Source organism: Oncorhynchus masou, chromosome 25 (assembly GCF_036934945.1).
Source record: "Oncorhynchus masou masou isolate Uvic2021 chromosome 25, UVic_Omas_1.1, whole genome shotgun sequence".
NCBI classification, from domain to species: Eukaryota; Metazoa; Chordata; class Actinopteri; order Salmoniformes; family Salmonidae; genus Oncorhynchus; species Oncorhynchus masou.
The window spans coordinates 11,375,162-11,401,922 of NC_088236.1; the positions used below are offsets into that span (position 1 = coordinate 11,375,162).

Sequence of the window (26,761 nt, forward strand, 5' to 3'; positions counted from 1 at the left end):
AGCACTAGAGACGAGCTCTGATAGGCTACTGTACTATTCTGGTACATAGCACTAGAGAAGAGCTCTGATAGGCTACTGCACTTTTCTGGTACATAGCACTAGAGAAGAGCTCTGATAGGCTACTGCACTATTCTGGTACATAGCACTAGAGAAGAGCTCTGATAGGCTACTGTACTATTCTGGTACATAGCACTAGAGACGAGCTCTGATAGGCTGCTGTACTATTCTGGTACATAGCACTAGAGACGAGCTCTGATAGGCTGCTGTACTATTCTGGTACGTAGCACTAGAGACGAGCTCTGATAGGCTACTGTACTATTCTGGTACGTATCACTTGAGAAGAGCTCTGATAGGCTGCTGTACTATTCTGGTATGTAGCACTAGAGACGAGCTCTGATAGGCTACTGTACTATTCTGGTACGTAGCACTAGAGACGAGCTCTGATAGGCTACTGTACTATTCTGGTACATATCACTTGAGAAGAGCTCTGATAGGCTACTGTACTATTCTGGTACATAGCACTAGAGAAGAGCTCTGATAGGCTACTGTACTATTCTGGTACGTAGCACTAGAGACGAGCTCTGATAGGCTACTGTACTATTCTGGTACATAGCACTAGAGACGAGCTCTGATAGGCTACTGTACTATTCTGGTACATAGCATTAGAGACGAGCTCTGATAGGCTACTGTACTATTCTGGTACATAGCACTAGAGACGAGCTCTGATAGCTACTAGACATAGCACTAGAGATGAGCTCTGATAGGCTACTGTACTATTCTGGTACATAGCACTAGAGACGAGCTCTGATAGGCTACTGTACTATTCTGGTACATAGCACGAGAGACGAGCTCTGATAGGCTACTGTACTATTCTGGTACATATCACTTGAGAAGAGCTCTGATAGGCTACTGTACTATTCTGGTACATAGCACTAGAGAAGAGCTCTGATAGGCTACTGTACTATTCTGGTACATAGCACTGAAGAGCTCTGATAGGCTACTGTACTATTCTGGTGCGTAGCACAAGAGACGAGCTCTGATAGGCTACTGTACTATTCTGGTACATAGCATTAGAGACCTCTGATAGGCTACTGTACTATTCTGGTACATAGCACTAGAGACGAGCTCTGATAGGCTACTGTACTATTCTGGTACATAGCACTAGAGATGAGCTCTGATAGGCTACTGTACTATTCTGGTACATAGCACTAGAGACGAGCTCTGATAGGCTACTGTACTATTCTGGTACATAGCACCTGATAGGCTACTGTACTATTCTGGTACGTAGCACTAGAGACGAGCTCTGATAGGCTACTGTAATATTCTGGTACGTAGCACTAGAGACGAGCTCTGATAGGCTACTGTAATATTCTGGTACGTAGCACTAGAGACGAGCTCTGATAGGCTACTGTACTATTCTGGTACGTAGCACTAGAGACGAGCTCTGATAGGCTACTGTACTATTCTGGTACATAGCACTAGAGACGAGCTCTGATAGGCTACTGTACTATTCTGGTACATAGCACTAGAGACCTCTGATAGGCTACTGTACTATTCTGGTACATAGCACTAGAGACAAGCTCTGATAGGCTACTGTACTATTCTGGTACATAGCACTAGAGACGAGCTCTGATAGGCTACTGTACTATTCTGGTACATAGCACTAGAGACGAGCTCTGATAGGCTACTGTACTATTCTGGTACATAGCACTAGAGAAGAGCTCTGATAGGCTACTGCACTTTTCTGGTACATAGCACTAGAGAAGAGCTCTGATAGGCTACTGCACTATTCTGGTACATAGCACTAGAGAAGAGCTCTGATAGGCTACTGTACTATTCTGGTACATAGCACTAGAGACGAGCTCTGATAGGCTGCTGTACTATTCTGGTACATAGCACTAGAGACACTCTGATAGGCTGCTGTACTATTCTGGTACGTAGCACTAGAGACTCTGATAGGCTACTGTACTATTCTGGTACATAGCACTAGAGACGAGCTCTGATAGGCTACTGTACTATTCTGGTACGTATCACTTGAGAAGAGCTCTGATAGGCTACTGTACTATTCTGGTACATAGCACTAGAGAAGAGCTCTGATAGGCTACTGTACTATTCTGGTACGTAGCACTAGAGACGAGCTCTGATAGGCTACTGTACTATTCTGGTACGTAGCACTAGAGACGAGCTCTGATAGGCTACTGTACTATTCTGGTACATAGCATTAGAGACTAGCTCTGATAGGCTACTGTACTATTCTGGTACATAGCACTAGAGACGAGCTCTGATAGGCTACTGTACTATTCTGGTACATAGCACTAGAGATGAGCTCTGATAGGCTACTGTACTATTCTGGTACATAGCACTAGAGACGAGCTCTGATAGGCTACTGTACTATTCTGGTACATAGCACGAGAGACGAGCTCTGATAGGCTACTGTACTATTCTGGTACATAGCACTAGAGACGAGCTCTGATAGGCTACTGTAATATTCTGGTACGTAGCACTAGAGACGAGCTCTGATAGGCTACTGTAATATTCTGGTACGTAGCACTAGAGACGAGCTCTGATAGGCTACTGTACTATTCTGGTACGTAGCACTAGAGACGAGCTCTGATAGGCTACTGTACTATTCTGGTACATAGCACTAGAGACGAGCTCTGATAGGCTACTGTACTATTCTGGTACATAGCACTAGAGACGAGCTCTGATAGGCTACTGTACTATTCTGGTACATAGCACTAGAGACGAGCTCTGATAGGCTACTGTACTATTCTGGTACATAGCACTAGAGACGAGCTCTGATAGGCTACTGTACTATTCTGGTACATAGCACTAGAGAAGAGCTCTGATAGGCTACTGTACTATTCTGGTACATAGCACTAGAGACGAGCTCTGATAGGCTACTGTACTATTCTGGTACATAGCACTAGAGAGGAGTTCTGATAGGCTACTGTACTATTCTGGTACATATCACTAGAGAAGAGCTCTGATAGGCTACTGTACTATTCTGGTACATAGCAATAGAGATGAGCTCTGATAGGCTACTGTACTATTCTGGTACATAGCACTAGAGACGAGCTCTGATAGGCTACTGTACTATTCTGGTACATAGCACTAGAGTACTATTCTGGTACATAGCACTAGAGACGAGCTCTGATAGGCTACTGTACTATTCTGGTACATAGCACTAGAGACGAGCTCTGATAGGCTACTGTACTATTCTGGTACATAGCACTAGAGACGAGCTCTGATAGGCTACTGTACTATTCTGGTACATAGCACTAGAGACGAGCTCTGATAGGCTACTGTACTATTCTGGTACATAGCACTAGAGACGAGCTCTGATAGGCTACTGTACTATTCTGGTACATAGCACTAGAGACGAGCTCTGATAGGCTACTGTACTATTCTGGTACATAGCACTAGAGAAGAGCTCTGATAGGCTACTGTACTATTCTGGTACATAGCACTAGAGACATAGCACTAGAGCTCTCTGATAGGCTACTGTACTATTCTGGTACATAGCACTAGAGAGGAGTTCTGATAGGCTACTGTACTATTCTGGTACATATCACTAGAGAAGAGCTCTGATAGGCTACTGTACTATTCTGGTACATAGCACTAGAGATGAGCTCTGATAGGCTACTGTACTATTCTGGTACATAGCACTAGAGATGAGCTCTGATAGGCTACTGTACTATCCTGGTACATAGCACTAGAGATGAGCTCTGATAGGCTACTGTACATAGCACTAGAGCAGAGCTCTGATAGGCTACTGTACTATTCTGGTACATAGCACTAGAGACGAGCTCTGATAGGCTACTGTACTATTCTGGTACATAGCACTAGAGACGAGCTCTGATAGGCTACTGTACTATTCTGGTACATAGCACTAGAGAAGAGCTCTGATAGGCTACTGTACTATTCTGGTACATAGCACTAGAGATGAGCTCTGATAGGCTACTGTACTATTCTGGTACATAGCACTAGAGACGAGCTCTGATAGGCTACTGTACTATTCTGGTACATAGCACTAGAGATGAGCTCTGATAGGCTAGTGTACATAGCACTAGAGCGCTAACAGACGTACTGTTACTGCTTATCAACGTGACATTAAATGAACGTGTGTGACAGTGAAGAGTCGCCTCTTGCGATCAGCTGTATTTGCTTGATGTTTATTTTAAGTTGCTGGATTGTAGACCTCTCTGTATGTTCCTGTGTTTTATACTCTCTGAATAGCAGAACACTTGTTGCTCTTCCCCCAGTGTAGTAGCCAATCCAATATTCCCACATGTAACAGGCGTCACTGTGCTAGCTTAGCGGTATAGCTTCCTTCACTGTGCTAGCTTAGTGGTATAGCTTCCTTCGCTGTGCTAGCTTAGTGGTATAGCTTCCGTCACTGTGCTAGCTTGGCGGTATAGCTTCCTTCACTGTGCTAGCTTAGTGGTATAGCTTCCGTCACTGTGCTAGCTTAGCGGTATAGCTTCCTTCACTGTGCTAGCTTAATGTTATAGCTTCCTTCATTGTGCTAGCTTAGCGGTATAGCTTCCTTCACTGTGCTAGCTTAGCAGTATAGCTTCCTTCACTGTGCTAGCTTAGCGGTATAGTTTTGTTCACTGTACTAGCTTAGCGGTATAGCTTCCTTCACTGTGCTAGCTTAGCGGTATAGCTTCCTTCACTGTGCTAGCTTAGCGCTATAGCTTCCTTCACTGTGCTAGCTTAGCGCTATAGCTTCCTTTACTGTGCTAGCTTAGCAGTGTAGCTTCCTTCACTGTGCTAGCTTACCACTATAGCTTCCTTCACTGTCCTAGCTTAGCAGTGTAGCTTCCTTCACTGTGCTAGCTTAGCGGTATAGCTTCCTTCGCTCTCCCTGCCCCCTTCCTGGGCTCGAACTAGTGATCAGCCCCCCATTGACAAGGTCTTAGCAAGCTTTACCACCAAAAAGGTACCAATTCCGTGACACAGGTGGAGACATTTTAAACTGTTGAGTGGAGTATATGGTCCCATCTTAGCCCGGTTACACAATCAGAGGAATATTACATTTGCAATAATGATCACGTGTCTCTCTATGATGCGTGGGAACACTTGGGTACAGATTTCCAAAATAAAAAAACATCACTTGGACCTGACTTCCTGGTGTTTTTACAGTCTTTTATGTCCAACAATGACAATTAAAAAAATATTATAATAATTGCTCAGAAAACGTGTCGAGCCGGCCTAAGGCCGGTCTAAGGCACTGCATTGCTGTGCTAGCTGTGCCACTAGTGATTCTGGCTTGAGTCCAGGATCTGTTGAAGCCGGCAGCGACCGGGAGATCCATGGGGCGGCACATAATTGGCCCAGCATCATCCGGGTCAAGGGAGGGTTTGGCCCGGCAGGAATGTTCTTGTCCCATCGCGCACTAGCGACCCCTGTGGCAGGCCGGGCGCAGTGCACGCTGACACTGTCGCCAGGGTGTTTCCTCCGACACATTGGTGCGACTGGCTTCTGGGTTCAGCGGGAACTGTGTCAAGAAGCAGTGCGGCTTGCCTCGGTTGTGTTTCGGAGGACGCACGGCTCTCGACCTTCGCCTCTCCCGAGTCCGTGCGGGAGTTGCAGCGATGAGACAAGACTGTAACTACCAATTATATATCACGAAATTGGGAAGAAAAAAAGAAAGAGAACTTGAGTAGCCAAATAAGACCACCCGCGGGCCAAATTCGGCACGCAGAACGCCAGTTGGGCAACGCTGCCCTATATAGTGAAATACTTTTGACCAGATCTCAGATAAAAAACAGTGCACTATAAAGGGAAAAGTAAACAGAGCCCTGGTCAAAAGTAGTGCACTCTGTAGGGAATAGGGTGCCATTTCATCCATAGTAATTATCACCATGATCATAATTATCGTCCTGGATAATTAACCTCTTCAATAAACCACAGAACCAATTAGCTTGCTGTATTAACATTCAACCACAACAAAGACATCAGGGGAGATGGAAAATCCAGCGGAGGTGTTTAATGCATCGAGTCTACTGAAATATCCCAAATGGCCCCCTATCCCCTATGGGTCCTTGTCAAAAGTAGCAGTGTTTAGGGAATAGGCTGCCATTTGGAACGTAACCAAGGTAGATTAAATACAGAGATTTAAAATCGTTAGTGGGTGTTTATTTGCTTTCCATTTACCTCCTACATGCTGTGATTCATTCATTCATTTAGCTTTTTTTCCATCCATCTCTTCCCATTGTTCTGTCTGTTGTGTGTGTGTGTGTGTGTGTGTGTGTGTGTGTGTGTGTGTGTGTGTGTGAGAGAGAGAGGTCAGGGAGAGTTTAGACAGTTCAGTTAAGACTGTCAGCCTGACACTCCTGCCCCTCAGCCACAGTTCCCCCCACACGCACAATTACGCTTAAACACACACACACACACACACACACACACACACACACACACACACACACACACACACACACACACACACACACACACACACACACACACACACACACACACACACACACACACACACACACACACACACACACACGTATGTATGAATGCTCACACACACAGACATGCTCTTACATTCAACCCTGGTTGACTCACTGCGTTGACTTACTGAGTGACTTACTAAGTGACTTACTGAGTGACTTATGGCTAACACACCCCTTGTGTATTCACCATCACAACTTATAGAACACTTTCTTAATGATGTAGCTTGAGTGAACCCAGGTCCTTCTGAATGATGTAGCTTGAGTGAACCCAGGTCCTTCTGAATGATGTAGCTTGAGTGAACCTAGGTCCTTCTGAATGATGTAGCTTGAGTGAACCTAGGTCCTTCTGAATGATGTAGCTTGAGTGAACCTAGGTCCTTCTGAATGATGTAGCTTGAGTGAACCTAGGTCCTTCTGAATGATGTAGCTTGAGTGAACCTAGGTCCTTCTGAATGATGTAGCTTGAGTGAACCTAGGTCCTTCTGAATGATGTAGCTTGAGTGAACCTAGGTCCTTCTGAATGATGTAGCTTGAGTCAACCCAGGTCCTTCTGAATGATGTAGCTTGAGTGAACCCAGGTTGTCCTTCTCTTTTTCTTTAAGTTCTGTTAATATCAAACAATCATGTCTAACAACTGTTGTGAATAAAGCCTGTATTATACAAATATAAGTAGAGACACCACATTGTCTAACAAAAACTAGCCTATAAATTATAACTTAGCCTAGCATGAAAAAGCTGGCCTCATGTGTAGAGAGATTTAGAGATGTACACACTACTCTGTTTCTCATCCCTCACTCCTCTCTCTATCTCCAATCCCTTCATCCCCCTCTCCTGTCGTTCCGTTTTGAGCCTTCTATGCTGTATGTGTTAGCGGCTCACTGTCCCCCACTGGTGGACATAGACAGAACAGCATCACAGTCCCAATGGTGCATGTCTCCCTCTTGTGGACACAGACGGAACAGCATCACAGTCCCAATGGCGCATGTCTCCCTCTTGTGGACACAGACGGAACAGCATCACAGTCCCAATGGCGCATGCATGGATTCTGTTTCAGCTTTTTCTCCTTTTTGGCATGCAGTTTGTCGGTGAAGATCTTCTGTTCTGTTCTCTTTTATTTGATTCATATTCATTGCCTCCCTCCCTCCCTCACTCCCTCACTGCCTCTCCCTGCCTCTCCCTCCCTCCCTCCCTCCCTCCCTCCCTCCCTCCCTCCCTCCCTCCCTCCCTCCCTCCCTCCCTCCCTCCCTCCCTCCCTCCCTCCCTCCCCCAGCCTCTAAGCTGCCAGACCTGTTTGGTGTTGTACGCAGGGCGTCAGGGCCCATGTCTGACAGGGAGGGGGGCACCAGCACACCCTCTCCAGCTGCCCCCTCCACCGCCTCCCCACCCATGGCACACACCCCCATGCAGCGTAAGTGCACTACATGGGTGCGTAACAAATGGTACCCTATTCTTACAACACTTTTTACCAGGGCCCATAGGGGCCAGGCTAAATATAGTAACTATGTAGGTGATAGGGACAGGATGCCATTTGGGACGCAATGTACAGTACCAGTCAAACGTTTGGACACATATACATATATATATATATATATACATATAAATACACTAATTCAATGTTTTTTCTTTGTTTTGACTATTTTCTACATTGTAGAATAATAATGAAGACATCAAAACTATGAAATAACACATATGGAATCATTTAGTAACCAAAAAAGAGTTAAACAAATTAAAATAGATTTTAGATTCTTGAAAATAACCACCCTTCTGCCTTAATTAATGACAGCTTTGCACACTCTTGGCATTCTCTCAACCAGCTTCACCTGGGATACTTTTCCAACCGTCTTGAAGGAGTTTCCACATATGCTGAGCACTTGTTGGCTGCTTTTCCTTCACTCTGCGATCCAACTCATCCCAAACCATCTCAATTCTGTTGAGGTCAGGTGATTGTGGAGACCAGGTCATCTGATGCAGAACTCCATCACTCTCCTTCTTGGTCAAATAGCCCTTACACAGCCTGGAGGTGTGTTGGGTCATTGTCCTGTTGAAAAACAAACAATAGTCCTACTAAGTGTAAATCAAATGGGATGGCGTATCGCTGCAGAATGCTGTGGTAGCCATGCTGGTTAAGTGTGCCTTGAATTCTAAATAAATCACAGACAGTGTCACCAGAAAAGCACCATCACACCTCCTCCTCCATGCTTCACAGTGGGAACCACACATGTGGAGATAATCCGTTCGCCTACTCTGCATCTCACAAAGACACAGCGGTTGGAACCAAACATCTCAAATTAGTACGCATCAGATCAAAGGAAACATTTCCACCGGTCTAATGTCCATTCCTCATGTTTCTTGGCCCAAGCAAGTCTCTTCTTCTTATTGTTGTCCTTTAGTAGTGGTTTCTTTGCAGCAACTCGACCATGAAGGCCTGATTCACACAGTCTCCTCTGAACAGTTGATGTTGAGATGTGTCTGTTACTTGAACTCTGTGAAGCATTTATTTAGGCTGCAATCTGAGGCTGGTAACTCTAATGAACTTATCCTCTGCAGCAGAGGTAACTCTGGGTCTTCCTTTCCTGCGGTGGTCCTCATGAGAGCCAGTTTCATCATAGCACTTGATGGTTTTTGCGACGGCTCTTGAAGAAACTTTCAAAGTTCTTGACATTTTCCGCATTGACCTTCATGTCTTAAAGTAACAATTTACTTTATTTGTTTCTCTTTGCTTACTTGAGCTGTTCTGCAATAATATGGACTTTTACCAAATAGGGCTATCGTCTGTATATCACCCCTACCTTGTCACAACACAACTGATTGTCGCAAATGAATTAAGAAGGAAAGAAATTCAAAATATTAACTTTTAACAAGGCACACCAGTTAATTCCAGGTGACTACCTCATGAAGCTGGTTGAGAGAATGCCAAGAGTGTGCAAAGCTGTCATCAAGGCAAAGGGTGGCTACTTTGAAGATCCTCAAATATAAAAAATATTTTGATTCATGTAACACTTTTTTGGTTACTATATGATTCCATCTGTGTTGTTTCATAGTTTTGATGTCTTCACTACTATTCTAGAAAATACTCTTGAATGAGTAGGTGTGTCCAAACTTTTGACTGGCATTGTAGGTACTTAAACAATCAGCGCTGTGTTCCAAAATGGCGCCGTATTCTCTCTCATAGGAAAAGGATCTGTTCAGTTTTGTTCTATTATTTGTGTTTTGAGAGGTTTTCATTGACATGTTTCATAATCAAAGCAAATGACATTTTATTTGTAATATACACGTAATTACAGATGTTTTTGTGGGTGTAGTGAAATGCTTCTGCTCCAATAACATCTGCTAAATATGTGGAATCTTCATTCTAAATCTGTTTCATAGAATATGTCACTTTGTGTGCGTTCTTTATACTTAGGTTTTTTTCATTGTATTTTCTGATCTGTTCTACACCTCCTCCTTATCTTTTTATTTATTTCTCCTTCTCTATCTTTCCGTTGCTCTCTCTCCCTCCTGCGACCAGTATCCCGTCTCTCTGACCTAGTAAGCAATGTTCGCCGGTCGTCCGCCCCGTCCTCAGCCCCCACTCCACCTGCGCCCGCCGAGGCGGAGGTGGTACCAGCTCCCAAGCCCACCCCCCACCCATCACACCCATCCCCTCCTCCCCCCATGTCCCTCTCCAGCCTCACCCTCACCTCTCAGAGTGAGTACTCGGCATGACCCCTGACCTCAGAGAATCTGCCAATCAAATGGCTTTGTGGGTTTATACCGACAGTGCACGCTGTGATGCCACTCACTCAGCACCCCGACTTGTGTGATAACGAGAGTTCCCCTGATCATTATACCAGGCGAGGCAGGCCTCTTACCCAGCTCTAGGCCATATAGGTTTGAATCTATTGTTTTGGTGTTTACAAGGTGTTTTGAGTGTTGCTCTAGATGCCTTTTGTCAGGGGTGCGTGACTGGCGGCATGGAAGTCAACGCAGGAGAGCAGAACTTGCCCGGAGCCGTTTAATGTACATAACTACCGGCGTACAAAAGTAACAAAAACACATGGGCAAAAAACCCCGTATCGCACCAGTCACACGAAGCACAAGTACTTACAATAAACAATACCCGACAAGGACATGGGGGAAACAGAGGGAACATATACAACATGTAATTAGGGGATTGAAACCAGGTGAGTGTGACAACCAGACAAAACAAATGGAACATTAGAAATGGATCGGTGATGGCCAGAAGACCGGTGACAGCGTCCGCCGGAACACCGCCCATACAAGGAGAGGAACAGACTTTGGCAGAAGTCGTGACACCTATTTTGCTTTAGGGCATTTAAAAGACTGAAATGTTGCTGCAGTGGATTGAGCCCATTTTACGGGCACCTGACCAATTACAGTTGAAGTCGGAAGTTTACATACACCTTAGCCAAATACGTTTATACTCAGTTTTTCACAATTCCTGATATATAATCAAAGTAAAAATGGTTTAACTTGGATCAAATGTTTTGTGTAGCCTTCCACAAGCTTCCCACAATAAGTTTTGGCCCATTTCTCTTGACAGAGATGGTGTAATTGAGTCAGGTTTGTAGGCCTCTTTGCTCGCACACGCTTTTTCAGTTCCGCCCACAGATTTTCTTTAGGATTGAGGTCAGGGCTTTGTGATGGCCACTCCAATACCTTGACTTTGTTGTCCTTAAGCCATTTTGCCACAACTTTGGAAGAATGCTTGGGGTCATTGTTAGTTTGGAAGACCCGTTTGTGACCAAGATTTAACTTGCTGACTGATGTCTTGAGATGTTGCTTCAATATATCCACATACTTTTCCATCCTCATGATGCCATCTAATTTGTGAAGTGCACCAGACCCTCCTGCAGCACAACATGCAGCACAACATGATGCTGCCACCCCCATGCTTCACGGTTGGGATGGTGTTCTTTGGCTTGCAAGCCTCCCCCTTTTTCCTCCAAACATATCGATTGTCATTATGGCCAAGCCATAAGACTCCTGAACATCTAGTCAAATGGCTAACCAGACTATTTGCATTGCCCCTCCCCCTCGTTTACACCGCTACTACTCTCTGTTGTTATCATCATTGTATAGTCACTTTAATAACTCTACCTACATGTACATATTACCTCAACTAACCGGTGCCCCCACACATTAACTCTGTACCAGTACCCCCCTGTATATAGTCTCGATATTGTTATTATACTGCTGCTCTTTAATTACTTGTTACTTTTATTTCTTATTCTTATCTGTATTTTTTAAACTGCATTGTTGGTTAGGGGCTCGTAAGTAAGCATTTCGGCACAAATGACTAATAACATTTGATTTGATTTGATCTACCTGTGTGGTGGTGTTTTGCTTGTTGGAAGTGATAATTGTGAATTGTGTGGTTTCCCGTGTAGCAACTAACATTAACTGCAGTGATATTATGCCAGATGGAATGGGAGCGGTTGTTCATTCAGCTGTGAGAGTTATCGACAGTGTGTTCAGCTGTGAGAGTTATCAACAGTGTGTTCAGCTGTGAGAGTTATCAACAGTGTGTTCAGCTGTGAGAGTTATCGACAGTGTGTTCAGCTGTGAGAGTTATCAACAGTGTGTTCAGCTGTGAGAGTTATCAACAGTGTGTTCAGCTGTGAGAGTTATCAACAGTGTGTTCAGCTGTGAGAGTTATCAACAGTGTTCAGCTGTGAGAGTTATCGACAGTGTGTTCAGCTGTGAGAGTTATCAACAGTGTTCAGCTGTGAGAGTTATCGACAGTGTGTTCAGCTGTGAGAGTTATCGACAGTGTGTTCAGCTGTGAGAGTTATCAACAGTGTGTTCAGCTGTGAGAGTTATCGACAGTGTGTTCAGCTGTGAGAGTTATCAACAGTGTGTGCCTGTGTGTAGTTGTGCTGGTGGTTGATACCAGATTACTAATCATTATTGTTTGCATGCGTTCACGTGCGTATGAGGTGGATACTCTGCACTCTCACTGCCCTCCACTAGTTCTCTCCACTTGTGTGTGACTATGTCCTGCTTTCCTCCTACAGCACGTAAACAAGACATCATTAAGATCACTGAACAGCTGATCCAGGCTGTCAACAATGGAGACTTTGAGGCATACGCGTGAGTTCATTTGAGTGTGAGAGAGTCAGAGTGTGTGTGTGTGTGTGTGTGTGTAATTGTGTGTGTGAGAGAGACATTGACCTGTGTTTGCCTCTCTCCACAGTAAGATCTGTGATCCTGGTCTGACCTCCTTTGAGCCCGAGGCCCTGGGAAACCTGGTGGAGGGAATGGACTTCCACAGATTCTATTTTGAGAACCGTAAGAACAAGCAACAGAGCACTTCTCATAACTTGAGTTAATACTCGTTAGTAGACCAATGGACAAAAACAATGCTCCCTCCCTCCCTCCCTCCCTCCCTCCCTCCCTCCCTCCCTCCCTCCCTCCCTCCCTCCCTCCCTCCCTCCCTCCCTCCCTCCCTCCCTCCCTCCCTCCCTCCCTCCCTCCCTCCCTCCCTCCCTCCCTCCCCCTCCCTCCCTCCCTCCCTCCCTCCCTCCCTCCCTCCAGTTCTGTCTAAGAACAGTAAACCTATCCACACCACCATCCTCAACCCCCACGTCCACCTGATTGGAGAGGACGCTGCCTGCATTGCCTACATCCGACTCACCCAATTTGTCGACGGCCTGGGCCATCCACGCTCCAGCCAATCAGAGGAGACGAGGGTGTGGCACCGCCGGGACTCCAAGTGGCAGAACGTCCACTTCCACTGCTCGGGTGCCCCCGCTGCGCCTCTCCAGTGATGTACGTGAGGTACGGAAAGGGCCGCATTCAGTCTTCGACGAGGTCCGGGGGGGGGGGGGGGGGGGGGTACAGCAGCACCGAAAATTATTTATATATTCCCTCTCCTTCAAAATGAGCAAAGATTAGTCTATCTATACATAGTGGTATTTTGTATGCTCCTTGACTGTCTAGATTTCATCTCAGTGATTATTAGTCAGCTGGACACTGTCAATACACTGTATGAATGTAGTGATTATTAGTGAGCTGGACCCAGTCAATAAACTGTATGAATGTAGTGATTATTAGTCAGCTGGACACTGTCAATAAACTGTATGAATGTAGTGATTATTAGTGAGCTGGACCCAGTCAATAAACTGTATGAATGTAGTGATTATTAGTCAGCTGGACCCTGTCAATAAACTGTATGAATGTAGTGATTATTAGTGAGCTGGACACTGTCAATAAACTGTATGAATGTAGTGATTATTAGTGAACTGGACCCAGTCAATAAACTGTATGAATGTAGTGATTATTAGTGAGCTGGACCCAGTCAATAAACTGTATGAATGTAGTGATTATTAGTGAGCTGGACCCAGTCAATAAACTGTATGAATGTAGTGATTATTAGTGAGCTGGACACGGTATCATTTATACACTCATTTATACACAGTTTCAATGCGGTTTTAGTCATTTTAAAGTGTCTTGAGTCCCCGCGCCTTTACAACTTGTTTCAGAAAGTATTCAAAGTTAAATAGTGTCTTGTCCTGTATTTCAGGAGGAGAATGCCAAAGCCATGTCTGACAAGAGTGTTCTGCTGGAGAGAGAGAGGGGGGAGAGAGGGAGGGAGGGAGGGAGGGAGGGAGGGAGGGAGGGGGAGGGGGAGGGAGGGAGGGAGGGAGGGGGGGAGGGAGGGAGGGAGGGGGAGGGAGGCGGAGAACATGTCCAGTGTTGGGTGGCTCTAATCCTGCAGCACCAGACCTCTCGCACACCGGATACCCAGCATGCATCTCTTCTCTACAACTACCGCCCCCTTGTCTGTCGCCGTCTGCCACTGTACCCAATGACAACACCATCTCAACATCCAACCAACCATCCATCCAACCAACAACAGCAACCCTCTTCTCACCGCAACCCCAACCCACTGTCAGCCCTCCCCCAAACCCAACCTCTCCAACTCTCCCCTTGCCACACTCACGCCCAGTACTAGGATTTGGGCAGGGAGTGTATTGAGGGTGTGTGTCTTAGGGGAGTATTGGGGTGTTTTCTCGTACTCTGTGTGCGTTTGATTCTTCCTCTTTTGTCTCATGATGTCCCCTCTTCCTCGTTCCCATCTAAACCTGTGTTGTGTAACACAGGAAATACATGATATGAAGTTAAGTAAAAATCTATTATTATAATCATTATTATCATTATTATTACTACTATTACACAATTTAAGTAAATCATTTGTATAATTCTAATTCTTAATGATAGTGGTTTCTAGAGTTTCTAGATAGAGAAACTATCTTTTAAGGAAGCATGATGTTTTTCGATATTTGGCTGTTTTTTATTGTGGCTATTAGGTGACAAAATGATATTGGCAGTTTTTGTTTAAGCTTCTTGTATGTTTATCTATTATATTATACTCAGCCCAAGATCATGTTCAAGAAATCAACTTTTTTTGTGAGGGGTGTGTTTGACGAGGTGTCAAGAGTGGAAACTGCATCACTACTGAGGTCCTGCAGGCAGCCGTGCCCAGGGCTGTCCTCACTGATGCCTGTTTAATATGTGGAGGGGACCTTAATGGAGAGGTAACAGGCAGGCTGTTGGATGACTATTGTATGTATGTGGATGGACTGGAGAGATGTGGGCCTCTGCGATCTGCAGGTGGAAGGTGTTTTAGCCATGAGATCCCATGGATGAATGTGTGTGTTTATTTTGTATACACCTTGACGCTCTGTCCTGTGGTCTCTGTAGTTGCAGCTCATTTTAGAGTGGAGAGCTTGACTGAGGTCTGACAGGGTAGGCAGAGGAGTGTGTGTATGAGTGAGAGCGCCTGTTGTTGGTGTTCCACATGAGAGAGAGGCAAGTTAGGAGACGAAGGCTTTATTTCAGCGGTTCTTTCAGTCCTCTGCCTTCAGTCCAAGACTTATTTTTCTTATGATTTAATGATCTTTTTATGTATATTATATTTTCACGTTTGTAATATCATCCTCATTGACTTGTTACTATCTAGTGTTGTTGACGTCTGTTACTACGAATCGCTGGGTTTGTGCCAAGGCCAACAGAGATGGACAGATGGATTTCTACACTATAGATAGCTTCATACACACATGTACTTTAGCAGTGAGGATGTGTCTCTGAAAAGACCACAGGACTATTTCTCTTCAACGAATAGGTGTGACGCCGTCCCACCGTAGTTGTTATGCCTGCCTGTGATTGGCTGCCTTAGGTGTCTTGTCGCTTTTGGGCAGGCAATTTTTTAGCGAAGCCATCACATTGGACAGTCAGACGGTCACCCAGTTGGTTAGTCCTCAGGTTTAAATTTATTAATTTATTTCGTTGGATAGTTTAGAGTGCATTTAGTTAGTTTCTCCCTCAGGTTCATGTTTGATTACTCTCTGTTGATTTATGATTTTAGTGGAGGTTCCCTAGTTGAAAGATGAAGGCTTCATTGTATATACAGTGGGGAGAACAAGTATTTGATACACTGCCGATTTTGCAGGTTTTCCTACTTACAAAGCATGTAGAGGTCTGTAATTTTTATCATAGGTAAACTTCAACTGTGAGAGACGGAATCTAAATCAAAAATCCAGAAAATCACATTGTATGATTTTTAAGTAATTCATTTGCATTTTATTGCATGACATAAGTATTTGATACATCAGAGAAGCAGAACTTAATATTTGGAACAGAAACCTTTGTTTGCAATTACAGAGATCATATGTTTCCTGTAGTTCTTGACCAGGTTTGCACACACTGCAGCAGGGATTTTGGCCCATTCCTCCATACAGACCTTCTCCAGATCCTTCAGGTTTCGGGGCTGTCGCTGGGTAATACAGACTTTCAGCTCCCTCCAAAGATTTTCTATTGGGTTCAGGAGCCACTCCTTAGTTGCCCTGGCTGTGTGTTTCAGGTCAGCCACGACCTAAACCCAGCCACGACCTATCTTCAATGCTCTTACTGAGGGAAGGAGGTTGTTGGCCAAGATCTCGCGCGCGATACATGGCCCCATCCATCCTCCCCTCAATACGGTGCAGTTGTCCTGTCCCCTTTGCAGAAAAGCATCCCCAAAGAATGATGTTTCCACCTCCATGCTTCACGGTTGGGATGGTGTTCTTGGGGTTGTACTCATCCTTCTTCTTCCTCCAAACACGGTGAGTGGAGTTTAGACTAAAAAACTCTATTTTTGTCTCATCAGACCACATGACCTTCTCCCATTCCTCCTCTGGATCATCCAGATGGTCATTGGCAAACTTCAGACGGGCCTGGACATGCGCTGGCTTGAGCAGGGGGACCTTGCGTGCGCTGCAGGATTTTAATCCATGACGGCGTAGTGTGTTACTAAGGGTTTTCTTTGAGACTGTGGTCCCAGCTCTCTTCAGGTCATTGACCAGGTCCTGCCGTGTAGTTCTGGGCTGATCCCTCACCTTCCTCATGATCATTGATGCCCCACAAGGTGAGATCTTGCATGGAGCCCCAGACCGAGGGTGATTGACCGTCATCTTGAACTTCTTCCATTTTCTAATAATTGCGCCAACAGTTGTTGCCTTCTCACCAAGCTGCTTGCCTATTGTCCTGTAACCCATCTCAGCCTTGTGCAGGTCTACAATTTTATCCCTGATGTCCTTACACAGCTCTCTGGTATTGGCCATTGTGGAGAGGTTGGAGTCTGTTTGATTGAGTGTGTGGACAGGTGTCTTTTATACAGGTAACGAGTTCAAACAGGTGCAGTTAATACAGGTAATGAGTGGAGAACAGGAGGGCTTCTTAAAGAAAAACTAACAGGTCTGTGTGAGCCAGAATTCTTACTGGTTGGTAGGTGATCAAATACTTATGTCATGCAATAAAATGCAAATTAATTACTGAAAAATCATACAATGTGATTTTCTGGATATTTGTTTTAGATTCCGTCTCTCACAGTTGAAATGTACCTATGATAAAAAAATTACAGACCTCTGCATGCTTTGTAAGTAGGAAAACCTGCAAAATTGGCAGTGTATCAAATACTTGTTCTCCCCACTGTATGTCCTTAGAAGTGTTCCTGAGTGATCGAGCTAACCAAACACGTGACCCCTCCTCCTCCCCCCTCCAAGAAAACAAGAGAAAGCAGTATGTACAAAGGTGCTGTTGGGTTCTTCTTTGTGTGTTTACTAGCACTGAAAATCTATATAAAAAGAAGAAGCATATTTAAAAATGGGGAAGTATACAGTATTACAGAACCACTATTAACTAGTATCTTAGGGAGGAGTATACAGTATTACAGAACCACTATTAACTAGTATCTTAGGGGGGAGTATACAGTATTACAGAACCACTATTAACTAGTATCTTAGGGGGGAGTATACAGTATTACACAACCACTATTAACTAGTATCTTAGCGAGGAGTATACAGTATTACAGAACCACTATTAACTAGTATCTTAGGGGGGAGTATACAGTATTACAGAACCACTATTAACTAGTATCTTAGGGGGGAGTATACAGTATTACAGAACCACTATTAACTAGTATCTTAGCTGGCGTTTCTTTGCATGACGACACTAGTTTAGGTGTTTGTCCTTTCTCTTCTTCTCTTTCTAATTTTCTACTGAATGTTGGAATACTAAACCTCTATCTATTCAGCTTAGCTTTTAAAAACCATACAACTATTGTCTCGAGATGATAGATATCAAAGATAGATGAATATGATAAGGCTATGATGACGTTGATGACGGTGATGATGATGATGATGATGATGATGATGATGAAGATGATGACGATTAAGATGATGGTGAAGGTGATGGTGATGATGAACATGTAATGAAGATTCTATAGCATGCTTTTATATGGGTCTGAATGTTAAGTTTGGCTTACTTTTCTACAGTGGAGAAAGTGCATCAGGCGTCGATGTCAGTGGGAGACTAAGTGAATATTTGACCTAAGTGGAAGTTCTGATTCGACCTATTTTGAGAGGAACAGTACTCCATACTTTCTCACCAGGAGGCATAAAGAATGTTCCATTGCTAAGCCACTAGAGGTCACTCTCACGTGTAATAAAGCACAACTAGCTGATCTGGGGTCAGATTAGTCTCAGGTTGTAAATCACTGTGGCTGCTGAAGTTACTACCCTTTAAGCAAACTGTTAGCAATCAGCTCTAATAGGCTTCAGAGGGAAGAACACACTAGAAACGTTCAAACTTCTAAATACAAAGTGCACATTCTACATCAGTAGGTGATTATGTTAGTAGGTGATGTCCAACTTTTTAAGCGACTTCAAGCTTCTTCCAGTGTACTTAATCAGTTGATAAATATGATGAAATATAAATATGTGTTAGTATGGACTGCAGAGGTAGAGAGAGGAAGTGTTGTGGTCTTTATGAAACCCTTCTACCCCCCCCTCCCCCTCTATCCATCCAGTGACTAGACCCCCTCCACTGACAACACTGAGTTAGTATATCTCTGTAGTATTTATTTAACTATTTTCCTCGTCTCTCTGTTTAAAAACCTTATTCAATCATTTCTCTACAGTTGACTCTACATATTTTCCCTGACTTGTTCTCTTTGTATCAGTTTGGGTTTCTTCTGTAGAATATATGTATCCTAGATTTCTCTAATTCTTGTGGTTATTGATCCGTACTTCAACATGCTACATGTGTTTCTCTAATTTAAGGAAATGTGTTAAGGTGTTACAAATAAAATGAGAATTTAAATAAAGTTAAACTTCTCTTTCTCTTTGATTCTTAATCTTTATTGATCAGAGACGTCCTCCTATTATTGACGAGAGGAAAAATGTGTTTCATTCAAATCAGGTTAATCTGAAACAGAGATTAACAAATAATATTGACATATAAAATGTAAAGTTATTTTTTTTTTTACATATCACATTGTAACTGGGCTAACAGCATATATATTAGACTCCTACATTACACTACATACTGTAGTTTGATGTTATAGTAAATAATGCCTGAATGTATTTCAAATCAGAACAGGTGTAACGGATTTCCTCCTCTTCGTCTGAGGAAGAGGAGCAAGGATCGGACCAAAACGCAACGTGGTAAGTGTCCATAATGTTTAATCCAAAAAACAACAGAACACTGGAACAAAACCAAATAACGTGCATCAACGAAACAGTCGACAAACACTGACACGGAAGACAAACACCCACGAAAACACAGGAGGAAAAGGGCTACCTAAGTATGATTCTCAATCAGAGACAACTAACGACACCTGCCTCTGATTGAGAACCATATCAGGCCGAACACAGAAACCAAACATAGAAAAACAAACATAGACTGCCCACCCCAACTCACGGCCTGACCATACTAAAACAAAGACAAAAACAAAGGAACTAAGGCCAGAACGTGACAACAGATCACATTTGATAGTGATTAGCATAGGAAATACAGAGTAGGCTACCCATGTGTTGATTCAATGGATAAAAACCAATATAATAAACAATATCTTAACAGCTGATAATGTATAATCAGAGGATTATATAAAAAGGTCATTCAAATAACAAACAACAGTGAATGAGAGAAAATCATATGCCCAGAACAGGAGAGATAAACACAGATCTCACAGCTCCTCTCTCAGATAGTCAGATTATGTCATGTGTATAAACACACCCACTGTATTATATTACAGTCTGATAGTTAAACTTTAACAAAATGTATAATTGACTTGTGACCTCTTAAGGCATAATTCAGTATAATTATTAAACAGACCTTTATCACTGCATGAATCCTCATAGAAAACAGTCAGATGACAGAAACCCAGCGATACAATAAACACAGCATGACAGCTTAACAACAACCTAACGACATCACTCTGATTCTCTGGGTATAGATGAGTCAAAACCTAACGACATCACTCTGATTCTCTGGGTATAGATGAGTCACAACCTAACGACATCACTCTGATTCTCTGGGTATAGATGAGTCACAACCTAACGACATCACTCTGATTCTCTGGATATAGATGAGTCACAACCTAACGACATCACTCTGAATCTCTGGGTATAGATGACAATCCCCTGCATCTTCTCCCAGACTCTGAACTGCAGGTTGCCCAGGTTTTTGGCCACATCTATCAGTGCTCCTGAGACCAGCTGTGGATCCGGCAGTGTGTCCTGGGCTCTGGAGAATGTCTGTGTGTGTTTGTAGCTCTTGAGAAATGGCACCTCTCGTTTTTGGAGTTCTTGTTTCACATCAGTGATGTTTTCTGTGAGAGAAGAGATCTGGTCCTGAATGTGTTTCATCTCTCTAGCAATCATCTTCCCCTTCTCCTCCTCTTCCTTCCTCATTGCTGCCAGTCTGGCCTCCTCTTCCTCTCTTAAGATCTGGTGAAGCTTCTCAAACTCCCCTCTGATCTGTCTCTCTGTGGATACCAGCTGCTTCTTGGAGTATTGAAACATTTTGTTGTATTTCTGCTCTATGTCTTTGCATTTAACCTGTTTGCTCTGCAGTGAGTCTAATTCTGAGGTTCGTTTTTCCTTCAGGTCTTTCACTGCCTGTTCTAAGGGAATGACAGTGTGGCCGTGATGTGCAGCAAACTCACAGACGTGACACACAGCTCTCTGCTCCACCTCACAGAAACATTTAGGTTCATCTGTGTGTTTAGTACAAACCTCTGCTCTGTCTTCATCTGGAGTCTTTCTCCCCTGCTTTCTGTCTCCCAGCATATTTATCAGACAGTTCCTTCAACTGAAAGTTAGCTTTTAGATAATCCTTAGAACATTTCCTCCTACATACCGAATAATTCTTGTTTTTGGCTTGACCCCAGAATGTGTCCAGGCAGCTGGAACAGAAGTTGTGGTGGCAGCCCAGAGAAACAGGCTCTCTGAAAGTCTCTGAACAAATATGGCATCGCAGGTAACTATCCAGGTAACTATGTCATCTTCTTTCAGTATCCTAGTATTGTCTTCCTCCTCTTCTGAGGAGGAGTAGCGGGAAGGGTCAGAGGACCAATGCGCAGCGTGGTAAATGTCCATGGTTTTTTAATCAAACACGAAAGAACACTGGAACAAAACAATAAACGAAGTGAACAAACGAAACAGTCCCGTGTGGTAACAAAACACTGACAAGGAAAACAAACACCCACAACTCAAAAGTGAAACCAGGCTATCTAAGTATGATTCTCAATCAGGGACAACGATTGACAGCTGCCTCTGACTGAGAACCATACTAGGGCGAACACAGAAATCCCAAATGATAGAAAAACTAACATAGACAACTCACCCAACTCATGCCCTGACCATACTTAAACAAAAGACAAAACAAAGGAACTAAGGTCAGAACGTGACAAGTATACTATGATTTTGAAAACAAACAAAAAACGTATAATGCAAAGCATCACCAGAACAACCACCACTTTATATGACTAACATGAAGTAAAATATCAACTCAAATTACATAAGAAATGTGATCAAATCAAATCAAATGTATTTATATAGCCCTTCGTACATCAGCTGATATCTCAAAGTGCTGTACAGAAACCCAGCCTAAAACCCCAAACAGCAAGCAATGCAGGTGTAGAAGCACGGTGGTTAGGAAAAACTCCCTAGAAAGGCCAAAACCTAGGAAGAAACCTAGAGAGGAACCAGGCTATGTGGGGTGGCCAGTCCTCTTCTGGCTGTGCCGGGTAGAGATTATAACAGAACATGGCCAAGATGTTCAAATGTTCATAAATGACCAGCATGGTCGAATAATAATAAGGCAGAACAGTTGAAACTGGAGCAGCAGCACGGCCAGGTGGACTGGGGACAGCAAGGAGTCATCATGTCAGGTAGTCCTGGGGCATGGTCCTAGGGCTCAGGTCCTCCGAGAGAGAGAAAGAAAGACAATTAGAGAGAGCATATGTGGGGTGGCCAGTCCTCTTCCGGCTGTGCCGGGTGGAGATTATAACAGAACATGGCCAAGATGTTCAAATGTTCATAAATGACCAGCATGGTCGAATAATAATAAGGCAGAACAGTTGAAACTGGAGCAGCAGCACGGCCAGGTGGACTGGGGACAGCAAGGAGTCATCATGTCAGGTAATCCTGGGGCATGGTCCTAGGGCTCAGGTCCTCCGAGAGAGAGAAAGAAAGAGAATTAGAGAGAGCATATGTGGGGTGGCCAGTCCTCTTCCGGCTGTGCCGGGTGGAGATTATAACAGAACATGGCCAAGATGTTCAAATGTTCATAAATGACCAGCATGGTCAAATAATAATAAGGCAGAACAGTTGAAACTGGAGCAGCAGCACGGCCAGGTGGACTGGGGACAGCAAGGAGTCATCATGTCAGGTAGTCCTGGGGCATGGTCCTAGGGCTCAGGTCCTCCTCCGAGAGAAGGAGAGAATTAGAGAACGCACACTTAGATTCACACAGGACACCAAATTGGACAGGAGAAGTACTCCAGATATAACAAACTGACCCCAGCCCCCCGACACATAAACTACTGCAGCATAAATACTGGAGGCTGAGACAGGAGGGGTTAGGAGACACTGTGGCCCCAACCGAGGACACCCCCAGACAGGCTATTTAAGTGTCCCACTCCTGGTTGTCTGTGTTGTCTAAACCTCCATCCTCTGAATACTCATGGAGGTAAACCATACCACTATCCTAATAAGACATCACACAGCATTGTATTGCCACAGATGTTATTTCCAGAGGTTATTTACAACAGAAGGAAAAGCAGCCATGTTTTACATGTCATCATTCATCATTCAAGTGTTTGAGGTCAAAAATCCAAGGGCAAACCATAAAATGTTCAACAATCCATTCTCCATCCATAAAAAAACCTGACATTATAGTGAATTAAGTCCCCGAAGACAAATTCAAAATCAACAAATTATTAAGAACAAAACAAAAACTATTTTTTTGGGCTTGTTTGACCAAAATATGAGTTTCCCACACATTGTTTGCTTGCAAAGCTTCAGTTTAATTGAATCATTCCAGTTTCTCCGGCCAGTTTGACCAGCCTCTTTCTGGCCTCACGCAGTTTCTTGGCCACGCCAGTGTCCCTGGCGAGCGGCCTCAGCGTGACTGGCCAGCAGTCAGTGAAGTATCCCCCATTGTGCTTGGCGGCCTCGTCCGACACGGCGCAGTACACAATGGTCTGAGACGCCCGTCTCACATGGCATCAACATACGAAACAGGATGGCGTAGTAGTAGTAGGTCCAGCTGCTCTGAGGGAGGGAGGGAGGAGAGAGAGGGGAGGGAGGGAGGGAGAAAGGGAGAAAGGGAAGAGAGAGAGGGAGGGAGAGAGTGGGAGGGAGGAGAGAGTGAGAGATGAAGGGAGATAGAGTGTGGGAGGGGGGGAGGGAGGAGAGAGTGGGTGGGAGGAGAGAGAGAGGGTCGGTGGGAGGAGAGAGAGAGGGTGGGTGGGTGGGAGGGAGGAGAGAGGGTTGGTGGGTGGAGAGAAGGGGAGGAGGGATGGAGGAGAGAGAGGGTGGGAGGGAAGAGAGAGAGGGAGGGAGACATGGCGGGAGAAGAGAGAGAATGGGTGGGAGGGACACAATGGTCTGAGACGCCCGTCTCACATGGCATCAACATACGAAACAGGATGGCGTAGTAGTAGTAGGTCCAGCTGCTCTGAGGGAGGGAGGGAGGAGAGAGAGGGGAGGGAGGGAGGGAGAAAGGGAGAAAGGGAAGAGAGAGAGGGAGGGAGAGAGTGGGAGGGAGGAGAGAGTGAGAGATGAAGGGAGATAGAGTGTGGGAGGGGGGGAGGGAGGAGAGAGTGGGTGGGAGGAGAGAGAGAGGGTCGGTGGGAGGAGAGAGAGAGGGTGGGTGGGTGGGAGGGAGGAGAGAGGGTTGGTGGGTGGAGAGAAGGGGAGGAGGGATGGAGGAGAGAGAGGGTGGGAGGGAAGAGAGAGAGGGAGGGAGACATGGCGGGAGAAGAGAGAGAATGGGTGGGAGGGAGGAGAGAGAGAGAGGGTGGGTGGGTGGAAGGAGAGAGAGGGTGGGTGGGTGGAAGGAGAGAGAGGGTCGGTGGGAGTAGAGAGAGGGTGAGAGGGAGGAGAGAGAGGGTCGGCGGGAGGAGAGAGAGGGTCGGCGGTTGGAAGGAGAGAGAGGGTGGGAGGGAGGAGAAAGAGATGAATGATTAATGTTTTTTCTTAATGACTTAGTAAAACAAACAATTACATTTCATTTGACAACATAGAGTTGTGCCAACCTTTTCCTTAATTTATACCAAAGAGGATCTATTCTATTGACAAAATAGCCAAGAGACCGCTCAGAGACTGTAACGTTCTGTGCTTCACGGAAACATGGCTCACTGGAGAGACACTATCCGAAGCGGTGCAGCCAACGGGTTTCTCCACGCATCGCGCCGACAGAAACAAACACCTTTCTGGTAAGAAGAGGGGTGGGGGTGTATGCCTTATGGCTAACGAGGCATGGTGCAATGAAAGAAACATACAGGAACTCAAATCCTTCTGTTCACCTGATTTAGAATTCCTCACAATCAAATGTAGACCGCATTATCTACCAAGAGAATTCTCTTCGATTATAATCACAGCCGTATATATCGACCCCGCCCCGTGCAACTGGGTACTGGACTTCCTGACGGGCCGCCCCCAGGTGGTGAGGGTAGGTAACAACATCTCCTCCCCGCTGATCCTCAACACTGGGGCCCCACAAGGGTGCGTTCTGAGCCCTCTCCTGTACTCCCTGTTCACCCACGACTGCGTGGCCACGCACGCCTCCAACTCAATCATCAAGTTTGCGGACGACACAACAGTGGTAGGCTTGATTACCAACAACGACGAGACGGCCTACAGGGAGGAGGTGAGGGCCCTCGGAGTGTGGTGTCAGGAAAATAACCTCACACTCAAAGTCAACAAAACTAAGGAGATGATTGTGGACTTCAGGAAACAGCAGAGGGAACAGCCCCCTATCCACATCGATGGAACAGTAGTGGAGAGAGTAGCAAGTTTTAAGTTCCTCGGCATACACATCACAGACAAACTGAATTGGTCCACTCACACAGACAGCATCGTGAAGAAGGCGCAGCAGCGCCTCTTCAACCTCAGTAGGCTGAAGAAATTCGGCCTGTCACCAAAAGCACTCACAAACTTCTACAGATGCACAATCGAGAGCATCCTGGCGGGCTGTATCACCGCCTGGTACGGCAACTGCTCCGCCCTCAACCGTAAGGCTCTCCAGAGGGTAGTGAGGTCTGCACAACGCATCACCGGGGGCAAACTACCTGCCCTCCAGGACACCTACACCAGCCGATGTTACAGGAAGGCCATAAAGATCATCAAGGACATCAACCACCCGAGCCACTGCCTGTTCACCCCGCTATCATCCAGAAGGCGAGGTCAGTACAGGTGCATCAAAGCTGGGACCGAGAGACTGAAAAACAGCTTCTATCTCAAGGCCATCAGACTGTTAAACAGCCACCACTAACATTGAGTGGCTGCTGCCAACACACTGACACTGACTCAACTCCAGCCACTTTAATAATGGGAATTGATGGGAAATGATGTAAATATATCACTAGCCACTTTAAACAATGCTACCTTATATAATGTTACTTACCCTACATTATTCATCTCATATGCATACGTATATACTGTACTCTATATCATCGACTGCATCCTTATGTAATACATGTATCACTAGCCACTTTAACACCTGCCACTTTGTTTACATACTCATCTCATATGTATATACTGTACTCGATACCATCTACTGTATCTTGCCTATGCTGCTCTGTACCATCACTCATTCATATATCCTTATGTACATATTCTTTATCCCCTTACACTGTGTATAAGACAGTAGTTTAGGAATTGTTAGTTAGATTACTTGTTGGTTATTACTGCATTGTCGGAACTAGAAGCACAAGCATTTCGCTACACTCGCATTAACATCTGCTAACCATGTGTATGTGACAAATAAAATTTGATTTGATTTGATTTAACAGTGGAAATTCATGTCCTCAATGAGCGAATGCAAGTGAGGTCAGGTGGGACCATTCGAGCCAATGAGATGGCAGACTACACTGAACAAAAATATAAACGCACCAGGTAAAGTGTTGGTCCCATGTTTCATGAAGTAAAAGATAGCAGATATTTTCCATACGCAAAAGAAAAAATATATACATTTCTCTCAAATTTTGTGCACAAATTTGTTTACATCCCCGTTAGTGAGCATTTCTACTTTGCCAATATAATCCATCCCCCTGACAGAGGTGGCATATCAAGAAGCGGATTAAACAGCATGATCATTACACAGGTGCACCTTGTGCTGGGGACAATAAAAGGCTACTCTCAAATGTGCAGTTTTGTCACACAACACAATGCCACAGATTTTTTTATATATATTTTTTACCTTTTTCTAGGCAAGTCAGTTAAGAACAAATTCTTATTTTCAAT

At 44.6% G+C, this 26,761-nt stretch overlaps 1 protein-coding gene and 1 pseudogene across 10 annotated transcripts in view; one reads left to right on the forward strand and one right to left on the reverse strand.

Moving 5' to 3' along the window:
* LOC135513781 (calcium/calmodulin-dependent protein kinase type II subunit beta-like) overlaps positions 1-14,050 on the forward strand; it is a 138,621-nt gene extending 124,571 nt beyond the window's left edge. For 9 of the 10 annotated variants that reach the window (XM_064936698.1, XM_064936702.1, XM_064936703.1 and 6 more), the window contains 4 exons: positions 12,485-12,560; positions 12,664-12,758; positions 13,005-13,247; positions 13,993-14,050. In XM_064936698.1, the coding sequence (XP_064792770.1) occupies positions 12,485-12,560; positions 12,664-12,758; positions 13,005-13,237 (404 nt within the window). In that variant the 3' untranslated portion in view covers positions 13,238-13,247; positions 13,993-14,050. The remainder of the gene's footprint in view (positions 1-12,484; positions 12,561-12,663; positions 12,759-13,004; positions 13,248-13,992) is intronic. The other variant, XM_064936700.1, reaches the window with a different exon arrangement.
* A 5,267-nt stretch (positions 14,051-19,317) lies between these two features.
* On the reverse strand, positions 19,318-26,540 carry LOC135513468 (E3 ubiquitin-protein ligase TRIM35-like; annotated as a pseudogene).
* Between the last annotated feature and the right edge of the window lie 221 nt (positions 26,541-26,761).